The sequence below is a fragment of the Mandrillus leucophaeus genome, unplaced genomic scaffold, assembly GCF_000951045.1.
Source record: "Mandrillus leucophaeus isolate KB7577 unplaced genomic scaffold, Mleu.le_1.0 Scaffold4, whole genome shotgun sequence".
Lineage (NCBI taxonomy): Eukaryota > Metazoa > Chordata > Mammalia > Primates > Cercopithecidae > Mandrillus > Mandrillus leucophaeus.
Window position 1 is genome coordinate 13,106,095 of NW_012104253.1, and position 20,953 is coordinate 13,127,047.

The window sequence follows — 20,953 nt, forward strand, 5'->3', positions numbered from 1 at the left end:
AAATAGATCACATTTTCCTGTTTCTTTGTATATGGAATAATTTGGGGTTGTATTCTTGATATCAATATCAAAAATATTGAATGTTATGTTGTGGAGACTCTAGATTCAGTTATATTCCTCTGAAAAGGTTCCTTCTTTCCTCCCTTTCTCCCTTCCTCCCTTCTTCTCTTCTTTCATCCCTCCCTTCCTCCTTCCCTTTCTCCTTTCCCTCCTAATATGGTTTGGATGTTTGGCCCCACCAAATTCATGTGATTCCCAGTGTTGGAGGTGGTGCCTGGTGGGAAGTGTTTGGATCATGGGGGCAGATCCCTCATGAATGGTGTAGCACCATCCCCTTGGTGGTAAGTGAGTTCTAGCTCTGAGTTCATGTGAGATCTGGTTGTTTAAAAGAGCCTGGCACCTCCACTGCCCATCTCTTGCTCCTGCTGTTGCCATGTGATGTACCTATTCTCTTTTTGCCTTCTGCCGTGATTGTAAGCTTTCTGAGGCCCTGATTAGAAGCAGATGCTTGCACCATGCTTCCTGTAAACCCTGCAAAGCAGCGAGCAAAGGAAACCTCTTTTCTTTATAAATTACCCAGCCTCAGATATTCCTTTATAGTGACACAAACAGACTAACACACCTTCCTTCCCTTCCTTCCTTTCTTTCTTCCTCCCTTCTACCAGACAAGTAAACTGATTGGACTTAAACTATAAATCTTGTCTTGGGTGGCAGCTCTTGGCTGGTAGTTCAGAGATGAGACATATTTGAAAAGGCTTTATTTACAGAATTTTGGAATCTCTCATTTCCAGGATTCCCATCTTACTTTCCTGCAGCTCTGATTTCCTTGAACTCTACTTTGTGCCATTACCTTTTTCCCCAGAGTCATCTCCTGTCCAGATTTGTATTATTTTCTTTACTCTTCATTGCTTTCAGGGTTTTTATTTTCTTGCTTTGTTTTAGTTTCGATCTAGAGTTTATTGTTACCTACAAGAGAGTTGGGTCTGGTTGGAGTGATTTTCTAATTTAAATTAGACTTTAAATTAAAATTTGTTTTTTTGAGACAGAGTCTCACTGTGTTGCAGGCTGGAGTGCAGTGGCGTGGTCTTGGCTTACTGCAACCTCCACCTCCTGTGTTCAAACAATTCTCATGCCTCAGCCTCCTGAGTAACTAGAACTACAGGTGCACGCCACCACACCCAGCTAATTTTTGTATTTATAGAGATGGGGTTTCGTCATGTTGAGCAGGCTGGTCTCGAACTCGTATTCTCAAGCATTCCACCCACCTTGGCCTCTCAAATTGCTGGGATTACAGACGTGAGCCACCATGCCTGGACCAGTTTGAATTTTTTAAAGAAGAGAAAAGATGAACCCAGTGCCTGGCCTATCATCTTACTTTGCGCATATCAATAGTGTTTCTCAAAAATAATTTTAAAAAGTTCTGGCTTACAGAATACGTAATCAATTGATCTTTCTCTTTTTTTCATACTTGTTAACAACATTGGGATTAAACCACACAGTCTTATAAATTGTGTTTTGTTTTGTTTTGTTTTTTGTTTTTTTTTTTTTGAGACAGAGTCTCGCTCTGTCGCCCAGGCTGGAGTGCAGTGGCTGGATCTCAGCTCACTGCAAGCTCCGCCTCGCGGGTTTACGCCATTCTCCTGCCTCAGCCTCCCGAGTAGCTGGGATTACAGGCGCCCACCACCGCGCCCGGCTAATTTTTTGTATTTTTTAGTAGAGACAGGGTTTCACCGTGTTAGCCAGGATGATCTCAATCTCCTGACCTCGTGATCTGCCCGTCTCGGCCTCCCAAAGTGCTGGGATTACAGGCTTGAGCCACTGCGCCCAGCCATAAGTTGTTTTATCCACATAATATATTGTGAACGTTTCATACTTGTTGCTTTTTGATGAATACATAGTATTTCTTCATATGGATATACGATAATTTGTTTAATGAATTTTCTATTATTAAATAATTTTGAGTTTTTACTCTATTATTTTCATAATCAGAAAAAAGATAAGAAATATCCACCTGGCAGTATGTGATGGTTTTTCTTATGTTCTTGACATTGTGCTCACTAGAAAACATTGCTTTTTGAGTTGAAGGAGGAAGAAATTGGTTAACTCCTAAATTGTAGGTCCACTGAAGAAGTGGTAAAACCATCTGATTTTTATATATTAGAGAGAAAATTACTTTTATTAGAGTCAAGAAAGTAAGGTGGTACCTAATTATAGAAGTTAAATATGTTTATGTATGTATGCATATGTGAATGATGGGTTGAGAAAAGAGAAGATTTTGAGTGAATAAGGCAGACTGCTATCAATAATGATTAAAATTGTGTTGCAAGCACAATCATGAATCATTTAACAATGGGGATATGTTCTGAGAAATGTTGTTAAGCTATCTTATAATTGCATGGACAATGTAGAGGCACTTACACAAACCTAGATGGTGTAGCCTACTAAACACTTGGGCTGTATGGATACCTTATTTCTCCTAGGCTGCAAACCTATACAGTATGTTACTATGCTGTATACTATACTGAATACAGTATTCAGTACAGTAAAAATATGGTATAAAAGATAAAAGATGATACACCTTGTATTAGTCTGTTTTCACGCTGCTGATGAGTAACATACCTGAGACTGGGTAATTTATGATGAAAAAGAGGTTTAATGGACTCACAGTTCCATGTGGCTGGGAAGGCCTGACAATCATGGCAGAAGGTGAAAGGCATGTCTTACATGGCAGCAGGTAAGAGAGAATGAGAGCCAAGCGAAAGGGGAAACCCCTTATAAAACCATCAGATCTGAGACTTATTCACTACCACAAGAACAGTATGGGAGAAACCACCCCTATGATTCAATTGTCTCCTACCAGGTGTCTCCCACAACATGTGGGAATTAGGGGAGCTACTATTCAAGATGAGATTTGGATGGGGACACAGCCAAACCATATCACTCTGCCCCGGCCCCTCCCAAGTCTCATGTCCTCACATTTCAAAACAATTATGCCTTCCCAACAGTCCTCCAAAGTCTTAACTCATTTCAGCATTAACTCAAAAGTCCACAGTTCAAAGTCTCATCTGAGACAAAGCAAGTCCCTTCCGCTTATGAGCCTGCAAAATCAAAAGTTAATTACTTCCCAGATACAATAGTAGTATAGACACTGGATAAATACACCCCTTCCAAATGGGAGAAATTGGCTGAAATGAAGGGCTAAGGGCCCCATGTAAGTCCACAATCCAGCAGGGCAGTCAAATCTTAAAGCTCCAGAATGATCACTTTTGACTCCATGTCTCACATCCCGGTCATGCTAATGCAAGAGGTGGGTTCCCATAGTCTTGGGCAACTACACCCCTGTGGCTTGGCAAGGTGCAGCCTCCCTCCCAACTGCTTTCACGGGCTGCCATTGAATGTCTGTGGCTTTTCCAGGTGCACAATGCAAGCCTTTGGTGGATCTACCATTCTGGGGTCTGAAGGACGGTGGTCCTCTTCTTACAGCTCTACTAGGCAGTGCCCCAGTGGGGACTCTATGTGGGGGCTTCAACTCCACATTTCCTTTCCATACTGCCCTAGCAGAGGTTCTCCATGAGGGCCCTACCCCTGCAGCAAACGTCTGCCTGGCATCCAGGCATTTCCTTACATCCTCTAGGTGGAGGTTCCCAAACCTTAATTCTTGACTTCTATGCACCTGCAGGCTCAACCACATGAAGGCTGCCAAGGCTTGGGGTTTCCACCTTCTGAAGTCATGGCCCGAGCTGTACCTCAGCTCCTTTAGCCATTGCTAGAGCAACTGGGATGCAAGGCACCAAGTCCCTAGGCTGCACACAGCAGGGGGGCCCTGGCCCTGGCCCATGAAACCACTTTTTCCTCCTGGGCCTCTGGGTCTGTGATGGGAGGGGTTGCTGCAAAGGTCTCTGACATAGCCTAAAGACATTTTCCCCATTGTCTTGATGATTAACATTTGGCTCATTGTCACCTATGCAAATTTCTGCAGGTGGCTTGAATTTCTCCTCAGAAAAATGTGTTTTTTTCTATTGCGTTGACAGTCTGCACATTTTTCGAACTTTTATGCTCTCTTTTAAAACTGAATGCTTTTAACAGAAGCCAAGTCACCTCTTGAATACTGTGCTGCTTAGAAGTTTCTTCCACCAGATACCCTAAATCATCTCCCTCAAGTTCGAAGTTTCGCAAATCTCTACAGCAGGGGCAAAATGCCACCAGTGTCTTTGCTGAAACATAGCAAGAGCCACTTTTTCTCCAGTTCCCAACAAGTTCCTCATCTCCATCTGAGACCACCTTGGCCTGAATTTCATTGTCTATGTCATTATCAGCATTTTGGTCAAAGCCATTCAACAAGTCTCTATGCAGTTCCTAACTTTCCCACATCTTCCTGTCTTCTTCTGAGCCCTCCAAACTGTTCCAACCTCTGCCTGTTACTCAATTCCAAAGTTGCTTCCACATTTTTGGGTATCTTTACAGCAGCACCCCCCCACTCCTGGTACCAATTTACTGTATTAGTCCATTTTCATGCTGCTGATAAAGACATACCCAAGATTAGGTGATTTATAAAGAAAAAGAGGTTTAATGAACTCACAGTTCCACGTGGCTGGGGAGGCCTCACAATCATGGTGGAAGGAGAAAGACACATCTTACATGGTAGCAGGCAAGAGAGAATGAGAGCCAAGCAAAGGGGGAAACCCCTTAAAAAAATAAAACTGTCGGATCTCTTGAGACTTATTCACTACCACAAGTACAGTATGGGGGAAACTGTCCCCATGATTCAGTTATCTCCCACCGGGTCTCTCCCACAACACATGAGAATTATAGGAGCTCAATTAAAGATAAGATTTGGATGGGGACACAGCCAAGCCATATCACACCTTATAGGGCATTTACCATGAATGGAGCTTGCAGGGCTGTAAGTCTTTTTGGGTGAGTCAGTGTGTGAGTAGTGAGTGAATGTGAAGACTAGAACATTACTGTATACTACTGTGGATTTTATAAATGCTGTATAGTTAGGATATACTAAGTTTATTAAATATGTTTTTATTTCTTCAGTAATAAATCACCCTTAGCTTACTGTAACTTTTTTACTTTATGAACTTTTTTTGTTTTGTTTTGTTTTGAGACAGAGTCTCACTCTGTCACCAGGCTGGAGTGCAGTGGCACGATCCTGGCTCACTGCAACCTCTGCCTCCCAGGTTCAAGCGATTCTCCTGCCTCAGCCTCCCAAGTAGCTGGGACTACAGGCATGGGCCACCATGCACAGCTAATTTGTATTTTTACTGGAGACGGGATTTCACCATGTTGGCCAGGATGGTCTCGATCTCTTAACCTCATGATCTGCCCAGCTCGGCCTCCTAAAGTGCTGGGATTACAGGCGTAAGCCACTGTGCCCAGCCTAAACTTTTAAATATTTTGAAACTTTTGACTTTTTTGTAATAACACTTGGCTTAAATACAAACACAGTGTGCAGCTATACAAAAATATTTATATCCTTACTCTATAAGCATTTTTCTATTAAAAACTTTTTTTTTTTAACTTCTTAAACGTTTTTGTTAAAAACATAGACACAAACATCCACATTAGCCTAGGCCTTCACATCTTGATGACAATCATTGCCATGTCACTAGACCATAGGAACTTTTCAGCTTCATTATAATCTTATGGAACCACTGTCGTATATGTGGTCCATAGTTGATCACAGTGTTGTTATATGGAGAATTACTGTAATTTAAACCTTTGAAGATATTACCTTTATGTCTACGTACTATTCCCAACATGATTATTAACCTTGAAAGGAATTTGACCTATATTTTATCCTTTTTAAATTATGAAATACTTTACACATAGAAAAATGCACAAAACAGAAACATATAGCTCAGTGATTTATTACAAAGCAGAAGACCCATATAGGTACAACCTAGGTAAAGAAATAGAGTAGCACTAGTAACCCCAAAGCTGCTCTCCATTTTTTTTGCCTTTCAGTCACCCTAGAGTGTTCAGTGTCACAACTGTTACAATCATGACTCTCTTGCCTTTCTTCTTACCACCTAAGCTCATATCCCTGAATATTGTAGTTTAATTTTTTCTGTTTTAACAATTTATTCAGTCTGTATTCTTTTGTTTATGGTTTTCTCATTCAACATGATGTTTTTGAGATTCATTCAAGTAATTGTCAGTAGTTTTAGTTTGTTTTTATATCTGTACAGTAAGTGTATATTATAATTCTGTATTCTAAATGGCATAGTGTACAGTAGTGTTTCTGTGTAGCATACTATAAGGTATTTTTATGTAGTAAGTATATACTATATCCATTTTACTGTTGATGGGATTTTGAGTTTTCCAATTTTTTGGCTATTATGGGTAATAATACTTATGAACATTCTTATACCTATCTCTTGGTGCACATGTACAAGCATTTCAGTTGTGTATATGTTCAGAATGGCTTGTTGGGTCATAGACTATCAATATCTTCAGCTTTAGAAGAAATTGTCAAACTCTTTTTCCATAGTGATTATATCAATTTACATTTCCACTAGCAGAGTATGGTTGTTTACATTCCTCTACTTTCTTGTCAACACGTGCTATTGTCAATCTTTTTACTTTTAACCATTCTGGTGAGTGTGTAGTGGTATTTCCTTGGGTTTTCAGCTTATTTTTTCCTCATGACTAATGAGATTGATAGTCTGTCTTCTGAAGTGCCTATTAATGTCTTAAGCCAATTTATATATAGTCTCTTCTCTCTTTTTCTTAAATTGATTTGTAGGCGTTCCTCATGTATTCTGGATATGAGCCCTTTATGGCCATACCACCCTGAATGCTCCTGATCTCATCTGATCTCCGAAGCTAAGCAGGGTTGGGCCTGGTTAGTACTTGGGTGGATATGAGCCCTTTGCCAGTTATGCTTGTTGCATATATCGTCTTGCACTCTGTGGGTTACCTTAAATAGTCTTTGACAAATGGGAATTTTAAATTTTAATGCAGTTCAGTTTATTAAAATATGTCTATGATTAGGCTGGGTGTGGTGGTTCATGCCTGTAATCCCAGCACTTTGGGAGGCTGAGGCAGTGGATGACTTGAACCTGGGAGTTCAAGACCAGCCTGGCCAACATGGTGAAACCCCATCTCTACTAAAAATACAAAAAATTAGGCAGCGTGGTGGTGAGTGCCTGTAATCCCAGCTACTTGGGAGGCTGAGGCAGGAGAATAGCTTTAACCCAGAAGGTAGAGGTTACAGTGAGCCAAGATTGTGCCACTGTATTCCAGCCTGGGCAACAGAGTGAGAATCAACTTCAATAAATAAATAAATGAAATTATGTATATGATTGATGCTCTTTATGTTCCATTTAAGAAGTATTTCCCTGTCCTAAGGTCATGATAACTTTCTTATACGTTAGCCTGCATATAGAAGCTTTATTGGTTTGCCTGTAATATTTAATTTAGATCTACAGTCCCCATGGAACTAATTTTTTGTGAATATGTTTAGTTGAATGCAGGCTTATTTTTTCCCTATTGATATCCAGTTGTCTTATCACCTTTTAGTGAAAAGATCATTCTTTCTTGTGCTGTGCCACCTTAATGATAAATTAAGTGTTCATGAAATGGGTATCTGTTTCTGGGCCTTCTTTTCTTTGCCATTGATCTCTTTTTCTATCACTTACCAATATTATATTCCTAATTCCCAGTAGAGCAAATCTTTCAGTCTTGTTTTTCTTCTTAAAGATTTAGTTTTTGGTTGTTCTTGGTCTTCAGTGTTTCCATATAAATATTTTTAATTTTTATTTTTGCTATTTGATTTCGAACTTAATTGCATTGTAGTAAGAAAATGTACTTTGTATGATTTCAATCCTTCCAAATTTGAGAGTTTCTTAGTGTATCTCGGCATGTGGTCAATTGTAATAAATGTTCTATGTCTTCTTGAAAAGGATATATTCCCCCCCACCCGATCTTGTAATTTAAAAGATGTTCTATATGCAAGTAGAAAAATAAGAGGAAACTCAGATCACAAAATACAGAATTGTCTATGGGGCAAAGAAAAATGCCAGAAATATACCAAACTGTCTTAAGTGCAGGCTTCATGGCTGGTCCTTGGCATAATACTTCACACAGAACTTCTTAAATATGTGCTGATATTTTTAGCTATCAAAGGCATGTGATTTAGTATTACTTGAGACAAAATATTTTTTCTTTTGCCCTGGGTGTACCAGCTGTTGACTAATAACTCCAAGAAAAGGATGTTATAAACTTTTAGAAACATTTGCTTTCAGCATCTGCCAGAGCATCTTTTGGAGATCGAAAGGTAGAACTTTCCAGTTCATCCCAGCACGGACCCAGCTATGATGTGTATAACCCATTCTATATGTATCAGCACATTTCACCTGATTTGAGTCGACGCTTTCCTCCCCGTTCAGAAGTGACGAGACTGTATGGATCGGGTATGAAAATTTTTTCTGCTTTTCCTCTTTGTGTTTCTCTTTAAGAAATTTAGAAATCAAATCTAAGATCTGGGAATAAATGGTTCTTACTATTAAAAGCAATTTAAAAATAAGAAAAAAGCAAGCTTCATAAATGTGATAAACATTATGACATCTCTGTAGTATTATATCTAATATGAAAATTGAAAGGTTAATGAGTTACATCTGTTGGTAGTTCTACATTCCATTTAATTTCCCTTTTTTTGAAAGAAGCTTTAGTTCAAGAGCTCTTTTGTACAACATGGAGACTATAGTTAATTATGATATATTCTTGAAAAGTGCTAAGAGAGTGGATATTAGATTTTCTCAAAACACTTTTTGTTATCACTCAAAAGTGATAACTGTGAGGTAATACATTTGTAAATTAGCTAGACTTAATCATTCTGCAATGTATATATACTTTAAAACATTATGTTGTTCATAATAAATACATACAACAAAAGAGAAGGGAGTTAGCTGCATACCAGGTACAAGGGAAGAAAACATGAAAAAGCAAGAAGTTTAGTTTTCAGATTATTTTGTCTTTTTGTTGTTGTTGTTTTGAGACAGAGTCTCACTTTGTTGCCCAGGCTGGAGCACAGTGGTGCAATCTCAGCTCACTGCAGCATCAACCTCCCAGGCTCAAGTGATTCTCACACCTCAGCTCCTCATCACCCCTGCCCCCCACCCCAGAAGCTGGGACTACAGGCATGTGCCACAACACCTGATTAATTTTTTTTGTATTTTTTGTAGAGACAGGGTTTTGCCATGTAGCTGAGGTTGGGCTTGAACTCCTGGGCTGAAGCAGTCCTCCTGCCTTGGCCTCCCAAATTGCTGGAATTACAGGCATGAACCACTGCACCAGCCCAGATTATTTTGTGTGCATTTCACTTGTCATCTGTATATTCATGAACTCTATAACAGCTATTTGTACATAGATATTTGTACTAAATACGGTAATATTTTTTCATTTTCTGTATTCAGTGAAAATGATGAATTTAGAAACTCATAGTGTGATGGGAAATATAAACAAAGAAACTGCTTAAGTGATTATAGAGCTTTTGTAGTTTCATATTTGAGACTGTGTGAATTAGAGTCTACCATGTTCATCTGTGATTCACAAAATTCTCAATTTTTCAGGGGATATATCTATATCTATATCTATATATCTCAACCACTGAATTTAGTGTGAGGTACTGAAAATAAAGAAGAAATACTTATTTAAGGGCCTGCCTTGCGTTCACTACTGTGCTTGAATATATAATTGGCATACAAAGTTCCTTTCTTCACAGATCTTACAGTGTAGGAGGGAAACTAAAAATACAGACTAGAAATATGGGAGCACATGGGATTGAGTATTGATTTTTAAAAGTAATACGTGCTTATTAATAATAAATAATTGCATTACACTTAATACAGAGTATTTACTCTTAGATTATTTTTATTGGATCAAGGAATGGGGAATGTAAAGAAAAAAGTGAATTTTCCCTGTTTGATATTTGATGTGGATATGAAAATGTGTTGTTTGATTTATGTTGATTTCTGTTTCGAACAAAAATAAAATAATTGAAAAAAAATTTTTAAGTTAAAAAATATTTTATTAGAAGGCTTTATCTCTTCTGTAGATTTACACATAATATTCATGATGTATTGCTACAGAGATTTATTCATGGTAATTAAGTAGAATTCCAGTGTTTCTTAAAAATATATATTTTTCTCATATCCCTTTGTAGTTTGTGATTTAAGGACCAACAAACTTCCCGGTTCCCCTGGGCTAAGCAAATCTATGTTTGATCTTACAAGCTCATCTCAGCGATTCATCCAGGTGAATTAGCTACATAAATTTAATTATATGTGATAATTTCCTTTCAAATTAAAAATTCAGAAATGTGTGAATTACATTAGGAATATGTTGTATATTTTTTGTAGATGTATCTGTTCTGATATCTGAAGAATAAATAATTGATATTTCCCATGTACATTATTTTAGAAAGCTGTTGTTATTTGATTGCTAAAAGGCAGTAGTTTTTCTTTTTTCAATAAATTTTATATCTCAGTTGGTATGCTCTCAGGGAACCTTGAAACAGTTGGTATTTAAAATGGTATAATTAAAAGTGCTTATTAATTTAGCTTTTCTTACCGAATATAACCAGCTAGTTATTAAAAATTATATTTCTTTTGAGATGTAGGACTTTATTCACTAATATTAACACTGCATCCTCTTGGTTTTGAAAAGGAATTAAGAATTATTTTGATGTTTTAAAAAATGTTTCTTTTTTATTACAAGTAAGCTGTAATTATTTAAATTAGGAAATAGAAGTAAGCAAAGTAGAAAGACAAATTCCTGTATTTCCTATAACTCAGAGTAAGTGCAATGTGAAAATATTATTATATGTACTCATGGTCTTGTTTCCATGTGAATACATATACATATATTTTATAAAATGGAAATATGTTCTAGATAATCCTTAATCCTCAACTGAGTTAACTTTTTATAGATTTAAATTTTTATAGCAACAGTTGTTTAACATGCATCAGAATTGTTTGGAGAGCTTGTTAAAACACAGGATGACAGGCTTCATCCCCAGAGTTCTTAATTCAGTAGCTCTGCAGTAGGGCCTGAGTTTGTATTCCTACCAAGTTCCAAATGATACTGATGCTGCAGGTTCAGATTGACTATGCTTTGATAATTGCAGCTTTACAAGTTTTTCCATAGCAGGCTATTTCTAAATAAATTCTCATTTTCATTAATACTCTCAGGTATGAAACCTAAGCAGTAACATCTTTCTCCTTATTACAAAACCAAATCAAAAACAGCAAAGGCTTTCCAGTATATTATCTTGTAAGATGTTTAAGATATTCCTAACAAATGCCAAAACCTTTTTTTCTTTTTCACTACCTGTAAGTGGGAAATTCTGACCTGTAACACTGTCAAAATAGCATGCAGTTTGTTATGAGGATGGATATTGAGGCATATGTATCAGAATCCTTAAGGTTTCATATGCAATTTCTGACTAAAGAATAATTTTATTTATAGAGACATGATTCATTGTCCAGTGTACCCAGTAGTTCTTCTTCAAGGAAAAATTCTCAGGGGAGTAACAGAAGCCTGGGTAAGGAATAAAGTACCCTATTTTTAAACTCTTAAGATAATTATTTCTAGTAACTTGAAATTGTATATAAGGTGAAAAACTCTAGATGATTATATCTACTATGTTGATATAATAAATTAAGTCTAAATAAAACTATGTTGGTAGTGTTATCAGCATATGGATACTTAGGTCACATGGTACATTTCTCAGTGTTCAGGTACAAGTGTGGCTTTTTAAAAAGTGAAGCAGCTGAGTATCTTTTGTTTGTATTAAAGTGTGCTGGTGAAGGAGCCTTCAGAAGAATACAGTATTAAGGCCATATATATATTATTTGGAAAGATTTCTCTTAGTTTTAATGTAAATCCCTTACTGCAATTGGGTTAAGTTTTTAAACCCATGAGACCTTTTTATAGTATATATCTTCCCTCTGGTGCATCAATGAAAACATTAAAGTGTGATTTTTGTCTTCTTAGATTGTGAACTTTAAAAAATAATTGTAGCATTTAAAAATTGTGCTCTTAAAATTGGATTGTATCAAAGCTTAATTGGGTTAGAAGGATTGCATGGCATTTGAAACATCTTTGTCCTTTTATAATTCAGATACAATTACTCTATCAGGAGATGAAAGGGACTTTGGGAGACTGAATGTGAAATTGTTTTATAATTCTTCAGTAGAACAGATCTGGATCACAGTTTTACAGGTAAATTAGTATAGTTAATACCAGCTTTTATTACAAAATTGAATATTTAGACATTGTAAACATTTACTGTTGCCCTTTTCTGGGGAATGGGCCAGTGACACCTTTGAAATTTGGAATTCTTTAATATTTTTACAGAAAATAGTATTTAATAAAGCATCTAAGAAAAAAAAATCTGTAGTATGATGGAAGTTTGTGTGCTTTTAAGCTCAAGAGGAAAATTGACATGACATCTAGAATATTATATGTCAAAATTTGCTTAATGTGGATGCAACATGAGGTCTCAGTAGACAAGTTTATTTTTACAGTTTTTATCTAAAGTCAGTACCTCAAGAAATACATCAAATGTTTGTATTGTTGGATCCTTTGTAAAATTCAAACTGTATTTTTAATTTTTTTAGTGCAGAGATTTAAGTTGGCCCTCTAGTTATGGAGACACTCCTACTGTTTCTATAAAAGGAATACTTACATTGCCCAAACCAGTGCATTTCAAATCTTCAGCCAAGGAAGGTTCCAACGTAAGTGGCTGTTTGTGTTTGAATTTCTTTTCTGTTTTTCTTATGTCACTTTTACCCATGTAAACAAATCAGAATAAGAAAGTCTTTTATCTCAGGGAAACTACAACTATGTATTGTTGCTTTTTCAAGACAACTTTGAGTCTCTAAAATATTTGATATTTCATTGTCTAGTATTAAGATGCATTTAAAAAGAACATCTTATTCACTAGAATATACAGAAGATGAATAATATCTAAGAAACCTATTTACTTTTCTTGTGTGAAATGAAATAAATCTTGGCTTCTGTTTCCCCCAACCCACTTTGGCCTTGAAAAATAATTTCATGATTGCAATGAATTTCTTTTAAATACTTCCAATTAGTATAACAGAAGGACTTACGATCCTGAGTTTGGTTTTGTAGATTCCAGATTTTACATTAATTTAAATACATGTTCATTTCTGTCGTTTGTTATAGGTTAAAAGACTATTGTTTTTCTATGCAAATGAAAATATATCTTCTAAAACACATCATTTAAAAATAATATTCAAATGACTAATAAACATATAAAAAGTTTCTTCTCACTATTAATCATAGAAATACAAATTTAAATTGCATATTGCTTTCTGTTTCTTCCTCTTTCTTTCTTTCCTTTCTTCTTAGAATTAGGAAAAATTTTACAGGTATTCTAGAACATACAACTTCTTAGAAATTATCTTGACACTACATGTCAAAACCTTAAAATATTTACACTTTTAAACAGTAATTCTGCTTTGAAACTGGAAATTATTTTTGTGGAAATAATCTAAAATACAAACAAAAATATATAAAATATTCTTGGAAGTTTTATTTGAAGAAAAATTGAAAAAAGTCCAAATGTCATACAGAGGAATGGTTGAAAAACCTAATGGTGTACCTATGTGCATTGGTTTCCTAGGGCTACCATAACACAGTACTGTACCACAAACTGAGTGACTTACAGCAACAGAATTTTCTCTCTTGCAGCTTTGGAGAAAGTCCAAAATTAAAATGTCAGCAGTGTTGATTCCTTCTCTGAGGGAGAATCTGTTCCATGCCTCTCTTCCAGTTACTGTGATGGCCAGCAATCCTTAACATTCCCTGACTCGTAGATCACTCCAGTCTCTGCTTCTGTCTTCACATGGCATTATACCTGTGTTCTGTGTATTCACATGGCCATCTTCTTAAAAGGATACCAGTCAGTAGAGGTCCACCCTACTTCAGTATTACCTCTTCTTAACTTCACTGATCACGTCTACAGTGACCCTCTTTCCAAATGAGTTCACATTCTGAGATGCTGGGGCTCAGGACTTCAACATATCTTTTTTAGAAGGGTGTAATTCAGCCCATAACACCATGTGATAGAAACCTAGGTAGCTATGAAAACTAATGTTTAGGAAGAGTTTTTAAGGAGCTGGAAAAACATTTTTAATAAATGAAAAAGGCAGTGATCAAAATTGGGGTGTGTGTGTATGTGTATACATGTATGAATGTGTATATATGTATGTGTATATGTATATATTAGGATCTCACTTTATGAAAATATGTATCATCGAAAGTCTAGCTAGAAATAAACCTTAACTCATTATAACCTTGACACTCATAGATGACTACTTTCTAAATTAAACAATTTTACTTTTTGATTTTCAAATAAAGCTAATTTAGCTTAGGAAAAGTTAGGAAAAATGTTCCCATATTAAAACTTGTATGGAGTCTTTCATTTTACAATTTTGTTATTATATATAAAGTTGTTTGGGAGACTCCTATTTGGCAAAATATGGAAAGTGTGAAATGAAGCATCACACTTGCTTAATTTGTAAGCTCATTAAACATTTTGTGTTTAATATATAATTGGCTTGATTCTATGGCTTGAGACTCTAAAAGAAAAAGATAGCTCAGTAGTTGTGAGACCCTCAGAAAGACAATTCTGGCTATACAGAGAGACATAAGCTATTACAACAAGAGTAACAATTTGGGCACAGTATAGGCATACTTCGGAGATACTGTAGATTCAGTTCCAGACCACCACACTAAAACGAACATTGCAATAAAGCAGATCACATGAGTTTTTTGGTTTCCCAGTGCACACAAAAGTTATCTTTATACTGTAGTCCATTAAGTGTGCAATAGCATTATGTCTAAAAAAGTAATTTACACACTTCAGTTTAAAATACTTTATTTCTAAAAAATGTTAGTGATCATCTGAGTCTTCAGAAAGTTGTAATCTTTTTGCTGGTGGAAGGTTTTGCCTTGATGTTGATGGTTGCTGAATGATCAGGGTGGTGGCTGGTGAAGGTTGAAGTGGCTGTGGCAATTTCTTGAAATAAGTCAACAGTGAAGTTGACCACATCTATTACTCTTCCTTTCACAAAAATGTTCCCTGTAGTATGTGATGCTGTTTGACAGCATTTTATCCACAGTAGAACTTCTTTCAAAATTGGATTCCATCCTCTCAAACCCTACTATTGCTTTTCAGCTAAGTTTATGTAATATTCTGAATCCTCTGAATTCATTTAAACAATGTTCACAGCATCTTTTCCAGGAGTAGATTCCATCTCCAGAAACTACTTTCTTTGCTTATGTGTAAGAAGCAACTTCTTATCTGTTCATATTTTATCATGAGATGGCAGCCATTCAATTGCATCTTCAGGATCCACTTCTAATTCTAGTTCTCTTGCTGTTTCCACCACATCTGCAATTACTTCCTCTGCTGAAATCTTGAATCCCTCAAAGTCAGCCATGAGGGTTAGAATAAACTTCTTCCAGATTCCTGCTAATGTCCTTATTTTGACCTCTTTTCATGCATCATGAATTTTCTTAATGGCATCTAAAATCCTGAATCCTTTCTAAAAAGTTTTCAATTGCTTTTGCCCAGGTCCATCAGAGGAATCACTATCTATGGCAGCAATAGCCTTACAAAATTTATTTTTTAAGTAATAACACTTGAAAGTTGATCCATGGGATGCAGAATGGATGTGTCTGCAGACATGAAAATAAATAACATTCATCTCTGTATACATCTCTGTCAGGGCTCTTGGGTGACGAAGTGCATTGTCAATGAGAAATAGTGTTTTGAAAGGAATCTTTTTTTTTTCTTTGAGCAGTAGATCTCAATGGTAGACTTAAAATATTTAGTAAACCATGCTATGCTTTAAACAGATATGCTGTTATCCAGGCTTTGTTCCATTTATAGAGCACACGCAGAGTTAATTTAGTGTAATACTTAAGGGCCCTAGGATTTTCAAAACAGTGAGTGAGTGTTGGCTTCAACTCAAAGTGACTGATTGCATTAGCCCCTAACAAGAGAGTCAGCCTGGTCCTTTGAAGCCTTGCAGTCAAGCATTGACTTCTCTGTAACTGTGAAAGTCCTAGATGGTATCTTCTTCCAACAGAAGGCTCTTTTGTCTACATTGAAAATCTGTTGTTGAATGTAGCCACCTAGATCTTCTGAATAACTTGCTGCAACTTCTACATTAGCACTTGCTGCTTCACCTTGCACTTTTATGTTTTGGAGACTGTTTCTTTCCTTAAACCTCATGAACCAACCTCTACTAGCTTTTAGTTTTTCTTCTTCAGCTTCTTCACCTCTCTCAGCCTTCATAGAATTGAGGAGAGTTAGGACCTTGCTCTGAATTAGGTTTTGGCTTAAGGGAATGTTGTGGCTGATTTGATTTTCTGTCCAGACAAATAAAACTTTCTCCACATCAGCAATAAGGCTGTTTCACTTTGTATGTTCACTGGAGTAGTACGTTTAATTTCCTTCAGTAATTTTTTCCTTTGCATTCACAACTTGACTAAGTGATATAAAAGGCCTAGCTTTTGGTCTATCTCGGCTTTCGACGTATTTTCCTCACTAAGCTTAGTCATTTTTAGCTTTTGATTTAAAGTCAGAGATATACGTTTGTTCCTTTCAGTTGAACACGTAGAGGGCGTTTTCGGGTTATTAATTGGCCTGATTTCAATATTGTTTGTGTCTTAGGAAACAGGGAGGCCTGAGGAGAGGGAGAGAGATGGAACAGCTGGTTGCCGGAGCCATCAGAACACACACATTTATCGATCAAGTTGCCCATCTTATATAGGTGTGGTTTGTGGCACTCCAAAACAATTGCAATAGTAATATCAAAGATCACTGAGCACAGGTCACCATAACAGATATAATCATATTGAAAAAGTGTGAACTATTGTGAGAATTACCAAAATGTGACAGAGACATGAAGTGAGCACATGCTATTAGAAAAATGACACTGATAGACTTACTCAACACAGTGTTGCCACGAACGTTCAATTTGCAAAAAATGTAATGTCTGTGAAGCACATTAAAGCAAAGTACAGTAAAATAAGGTATGCCTGTATTCAAAATATTTACGCTAGTTGCCCAGATATCTTGCCTTTTCAAAAGGAGTAAAAGCTCCTTTCTAAATGTATGCATTAAAGATGGAAAGAAGGAAGTGTATGGCAAAGAACAGTCTAGTGTCAAGAACATGTTAGCCCATAGTAAGCCAAGGATTTTAAAATATTAAAAGTAACAAGAGCATTTAAAAATGTTCTGAGGCTGGAAAACACTGACTTGCTGACTGAGATGGGTGATTAGGAAAGAAAGTATAATTTTAAACTCATATTTTCCTTTGTCTTCTCTATCAAGGAGTTAGTTTTTCAGATAGGAAAGGGTGGAATAAATGTCACCAAAAAGGAAACTGAAGCCTAAGATAGATGGGAAGATTCGTTAGACAAAAAATAACTCCTTTAAAGAAATAATTCAAGTCTCTTTATGTGAACTAGTTAGATACTGTGAACAAGAGAGTGCTTGCATGTAAGATTCCTGCACCACTCTCCTAAACTGTTGAAGAATGGTGATGATGACAGGAAAGATGCCAGAACCAACGATGGAAAAACAATTAATTTTCAAAAAGGGAAAAAGCTGTATTGTGGTGAGCATGGTGTTGATATGACCCGAATTCCTAAATAATTTAAAGGATGATTTGTCAAATTAAGAAAGGGAGTATCCAGGATAAACTCTAGAAAAGCAAGTCATTGCCATTCTTATTTTCACTCACATTAAAAAGATGTTTTGTTGTAAAAAGAATTAAATATACCTTTTCTGAATATAAAATAAAATATTATTTTGTACTGGCATATAAGCCTTTTATTTATATATTTTATGTTTTCTTGTTTTTTTTTAAAGGCTATTGAATTTATGGAAACGTTTGTATTTGCTATTAAACTTCAAAGTCTACAAACCGTAAGGCTTATATTTAAGATTCAAACCCAGACTCCCAGGAAGAAAACCATTGGAAAATGCTCACTATCACTCAGAACCCTTAGCACACAGGAAATGGATTACTCTCTGGATATAACACCGCCTTCAAAAATTTCTGTAAGTGATAATAGTATGTTAAGAGTATTTCGTACTTTTAGAATTATTTGGTGGATGGGTTTTTGTTTGTTAGAAGATAACCTGAATAGAATATTAGAGGATCTAGAAGGCTCTCAAGTAGCAATAATATTATTTCCAAATAATATTTTAGAAATTATTGATAAAATGTTAACAGAACTGTTTTCTTTCTCTGTTGGAAAATAACCTCAAGTTTACCTTCTCCTAGCACATTTCTTATTAATATTTTATACTTCAGGGGAAATAACTGAGGTATGAATAACCTTTTTTTTAAAAGATTTTTTAGGTAGCTGATAACTTAGGAAAAACAAAAAAGAATCATAAATTCCAAACTCAATCAGAGATTGCCCTGAAATAGATTAGAAAAGTTGTTTTAACCATGAGTAAGCTATACAGCAGCTCATAAATTATTAGAAGTTTTACAGCTGATTTTTTTTTTTTTTTTGTAAAAAGCTTTATTGCCTAATGGTGCTGATTGGGACCTGCTCTTTGCTTCTCTCAGCAAACTGAACACTGTTTTTAAATCATTTAGGAATTTCTAATTAAATTATATAGATCAAATGTTAGGATAAATATTCATAAAAATCAGTCTTAAGCTTTTATAAGGTCAAACCTATATATGGTTTTAAATTTATATGGGATTTATATTTTACCTTTTTCCAAAAATATTTAAGGTGACTGGAAGTGCTTCTTAACTCTGGGTACACATTAGAATCATCTGGGAGCTTTAAAAAAATGCCCATACATAAACTAAAAAAAATCAGAATTTTGGGGGATATGGGGCAGAAACATGTTTCCTTCCTTCCTTCTTTCCTTTTCCCTCTCCTCCCCTCCTGTCCTCCCCTCCCCTCGTCCCTTCCCCTCCCTTTCCCTTCCCTTCCCTTCCCTTCCTTTTTTTTGAGGAAGAAAGACAGCTCTGTAGCCCAGCATGGAGTGCAGTGCACAATCACAGCTCACTACCTTCTTCATCTTCCAGCCCAAGCAATCCTCCAACCTCAGCCTCCTGAGAAGCTAGGACTACAGGCATACCACGATGCCCAGATAATTTTTAAAATTTTTAGTAGAGATGAGGAGTCTCACTATATTGCCCATTCTGGTCTCAAACTCCTGAGTTCAAACAATCCTCTTGCCTCGGCCTCCCAAAGTGCTGGGATTGCAGGCATGAGCCACTGCACCCAGCCTTGCCTATTATTCTTTATCTCAACCCCCAATGTGCTGTTCTGTAACTATGACAGGAGTTTGTCACTGGCATATTTGACACTAGCTTAGTAGGTAGTAATCTGCAGCCATAGTTTACAGAAGGCACAAATACGCTATTTAAATAGATAATTCATATATTAAAACGTTAAAAACAGAGTATATAAGAAGAGAACTCAGGGATTTTCTGGGGAATTGAGACATTATTATCTGCATTGGAAAATATGAATGAATAATTATGGCTAAATTTCTACTAAATTATATTTCATGTATCAGAGATCTTATAAATATTTGTGTATTTTCTGAATGCCAAGTGCTAGGGTTATAGATTGATACCCTGAAAGAAGAGTGTTTGGGCTATACTGGACTAGTGAGTTTATGTTAGTAAGTGTGACTATTTCATATTATTGGCTAAAGCAATAATAGTATGCTTTGTTTTAATGTGTTGAAGAGGAAAATAAATATTCTAATTGTGACATTTAAAGAGCCAGACTTGGCCAGGCATGGTGGGCTTACACCTGTAATCCCGGCACTTTGGGAGGCCGAGGCGGGCGGATCACAAAGTCAGGAGATCGAGACCATCCTGGCTAACATGGTGAAACCCCGTCTCTACTAAAAATACAAAAAATTAGCCAGACGTGGTGGCGAGTGCCTGTAGTCCCAGCTACTTGGGAGGCTGAGGCAGGAGAATGGCGTGAACCTGGGAGGCGGAGCTTGCGGTGAGCTGAGATCGAGCCACTGCACTCCAGCCTGGGTGACAGAGTGAGGCTCTGTCTCAAAAAAAAGAGCCGAATTTAACCATCCACACTGACAAGTGTTTCACCATGAGCAGCACAACTTTCAGGCTTTTACTCAATAAAGAATTCTTGACCTTGACAAATAGTAATGTAAATAGTTACTTCAGATCTCAAATTTTGGTGTTGAATAATGTGGAAGAAATACGTTTTCCTGAAGAAACAGCTGGCATTTACAGAGATTTTATCTTACGGCTGCCTCAATGCTATGTGATCTAATGATCACACCAAAATTATCACCCCGGTGCTCTTTATCCCTTTTGTGGAGATCAGGGGAACACTTGCCTGAGGTCATACAGCCAGTATTGGGGAGTCAGGATTTGAATGGAGGCAGTCTGATTCCAAAGCCAGCTCTTTTAACTCTACCATGTATTGCCCCCCTAAAAAGATATTCTCAAACATCACCAGATCGTGATGTTCTATAATGATGCTCAACATTTCATTTCAACCCTTCCAGGAAGGCTAACAATATTTTCTTTTCTGAATAAAAGGATACATTATTTAGGAGCAGTTTTGTGCTTATTAAATGCAGTCAATACATACCTGCTAATTGATTGGAATTTTAATTTTTTGGTTACTATGAGATTTAAATAGTTTAAATCTTTGAATAGTTTTTCATGATCTGAAATAAGTGGAACATGAATTGAATTTGTGAAATAACCTTGGCAAGCAGGAGATGGCAAGCCTATTGCCAAATGCTGCTCTTTTGTTTTTTTTTTGAGACCGAGTTTCGCTCTTGATGCCCAGGCTGGAGTGCAATGGCGCGATCTCAGCTCACCACAACCTCCGCCTCCCGGGTTCAAGCAATTCTCCTGCCTCAGCCTCC

The 20,953-nt window shown here is 36.5% G+C and overlaps 1 protein-coding gene across 3 annotated transcripts in view; it reads left to right on the top strand.

Annotated features, from left to right (window-relative positions):
• The window catches only part of TC2N (tandem C2 domains, nuclear), a 57,408-nt gene that overhangs the window by 25,559 nt on the left and 10,896 nt on the right, over positions 1-20,953 (top strand). For 2 of the 3 annotated variants that reach the window (XM_011991780.1, XM_011991779.1), the window contains 6 exons: positions 8,256-8,423; positions 10,175-10,266; positions 11,479-11,554; positions 12,134-12,234; positions 12,633-12,749; positions 17,927-18,118. In XM_011991780.1, the coding sequence (XP_011847170.1) occupies positions 8,256-8,423; positions 10,175-10,266; positions 11,479-11,554; positions 12,134-12,234; positions 12,633-12,749; positions 17,927-18,118 (746 nt within the window). The remainder of the gene's footprint in view (positions 1-8,255; positions 8,424-10,174; positions 10,267-11,478; positions 11,555-12,133; positions 12,235-12,632; positions 12,750-17,926; positions 18,119-20,953) is intronic. The other variant, XM_011991781.1, reaches the window with a different exon arrangement.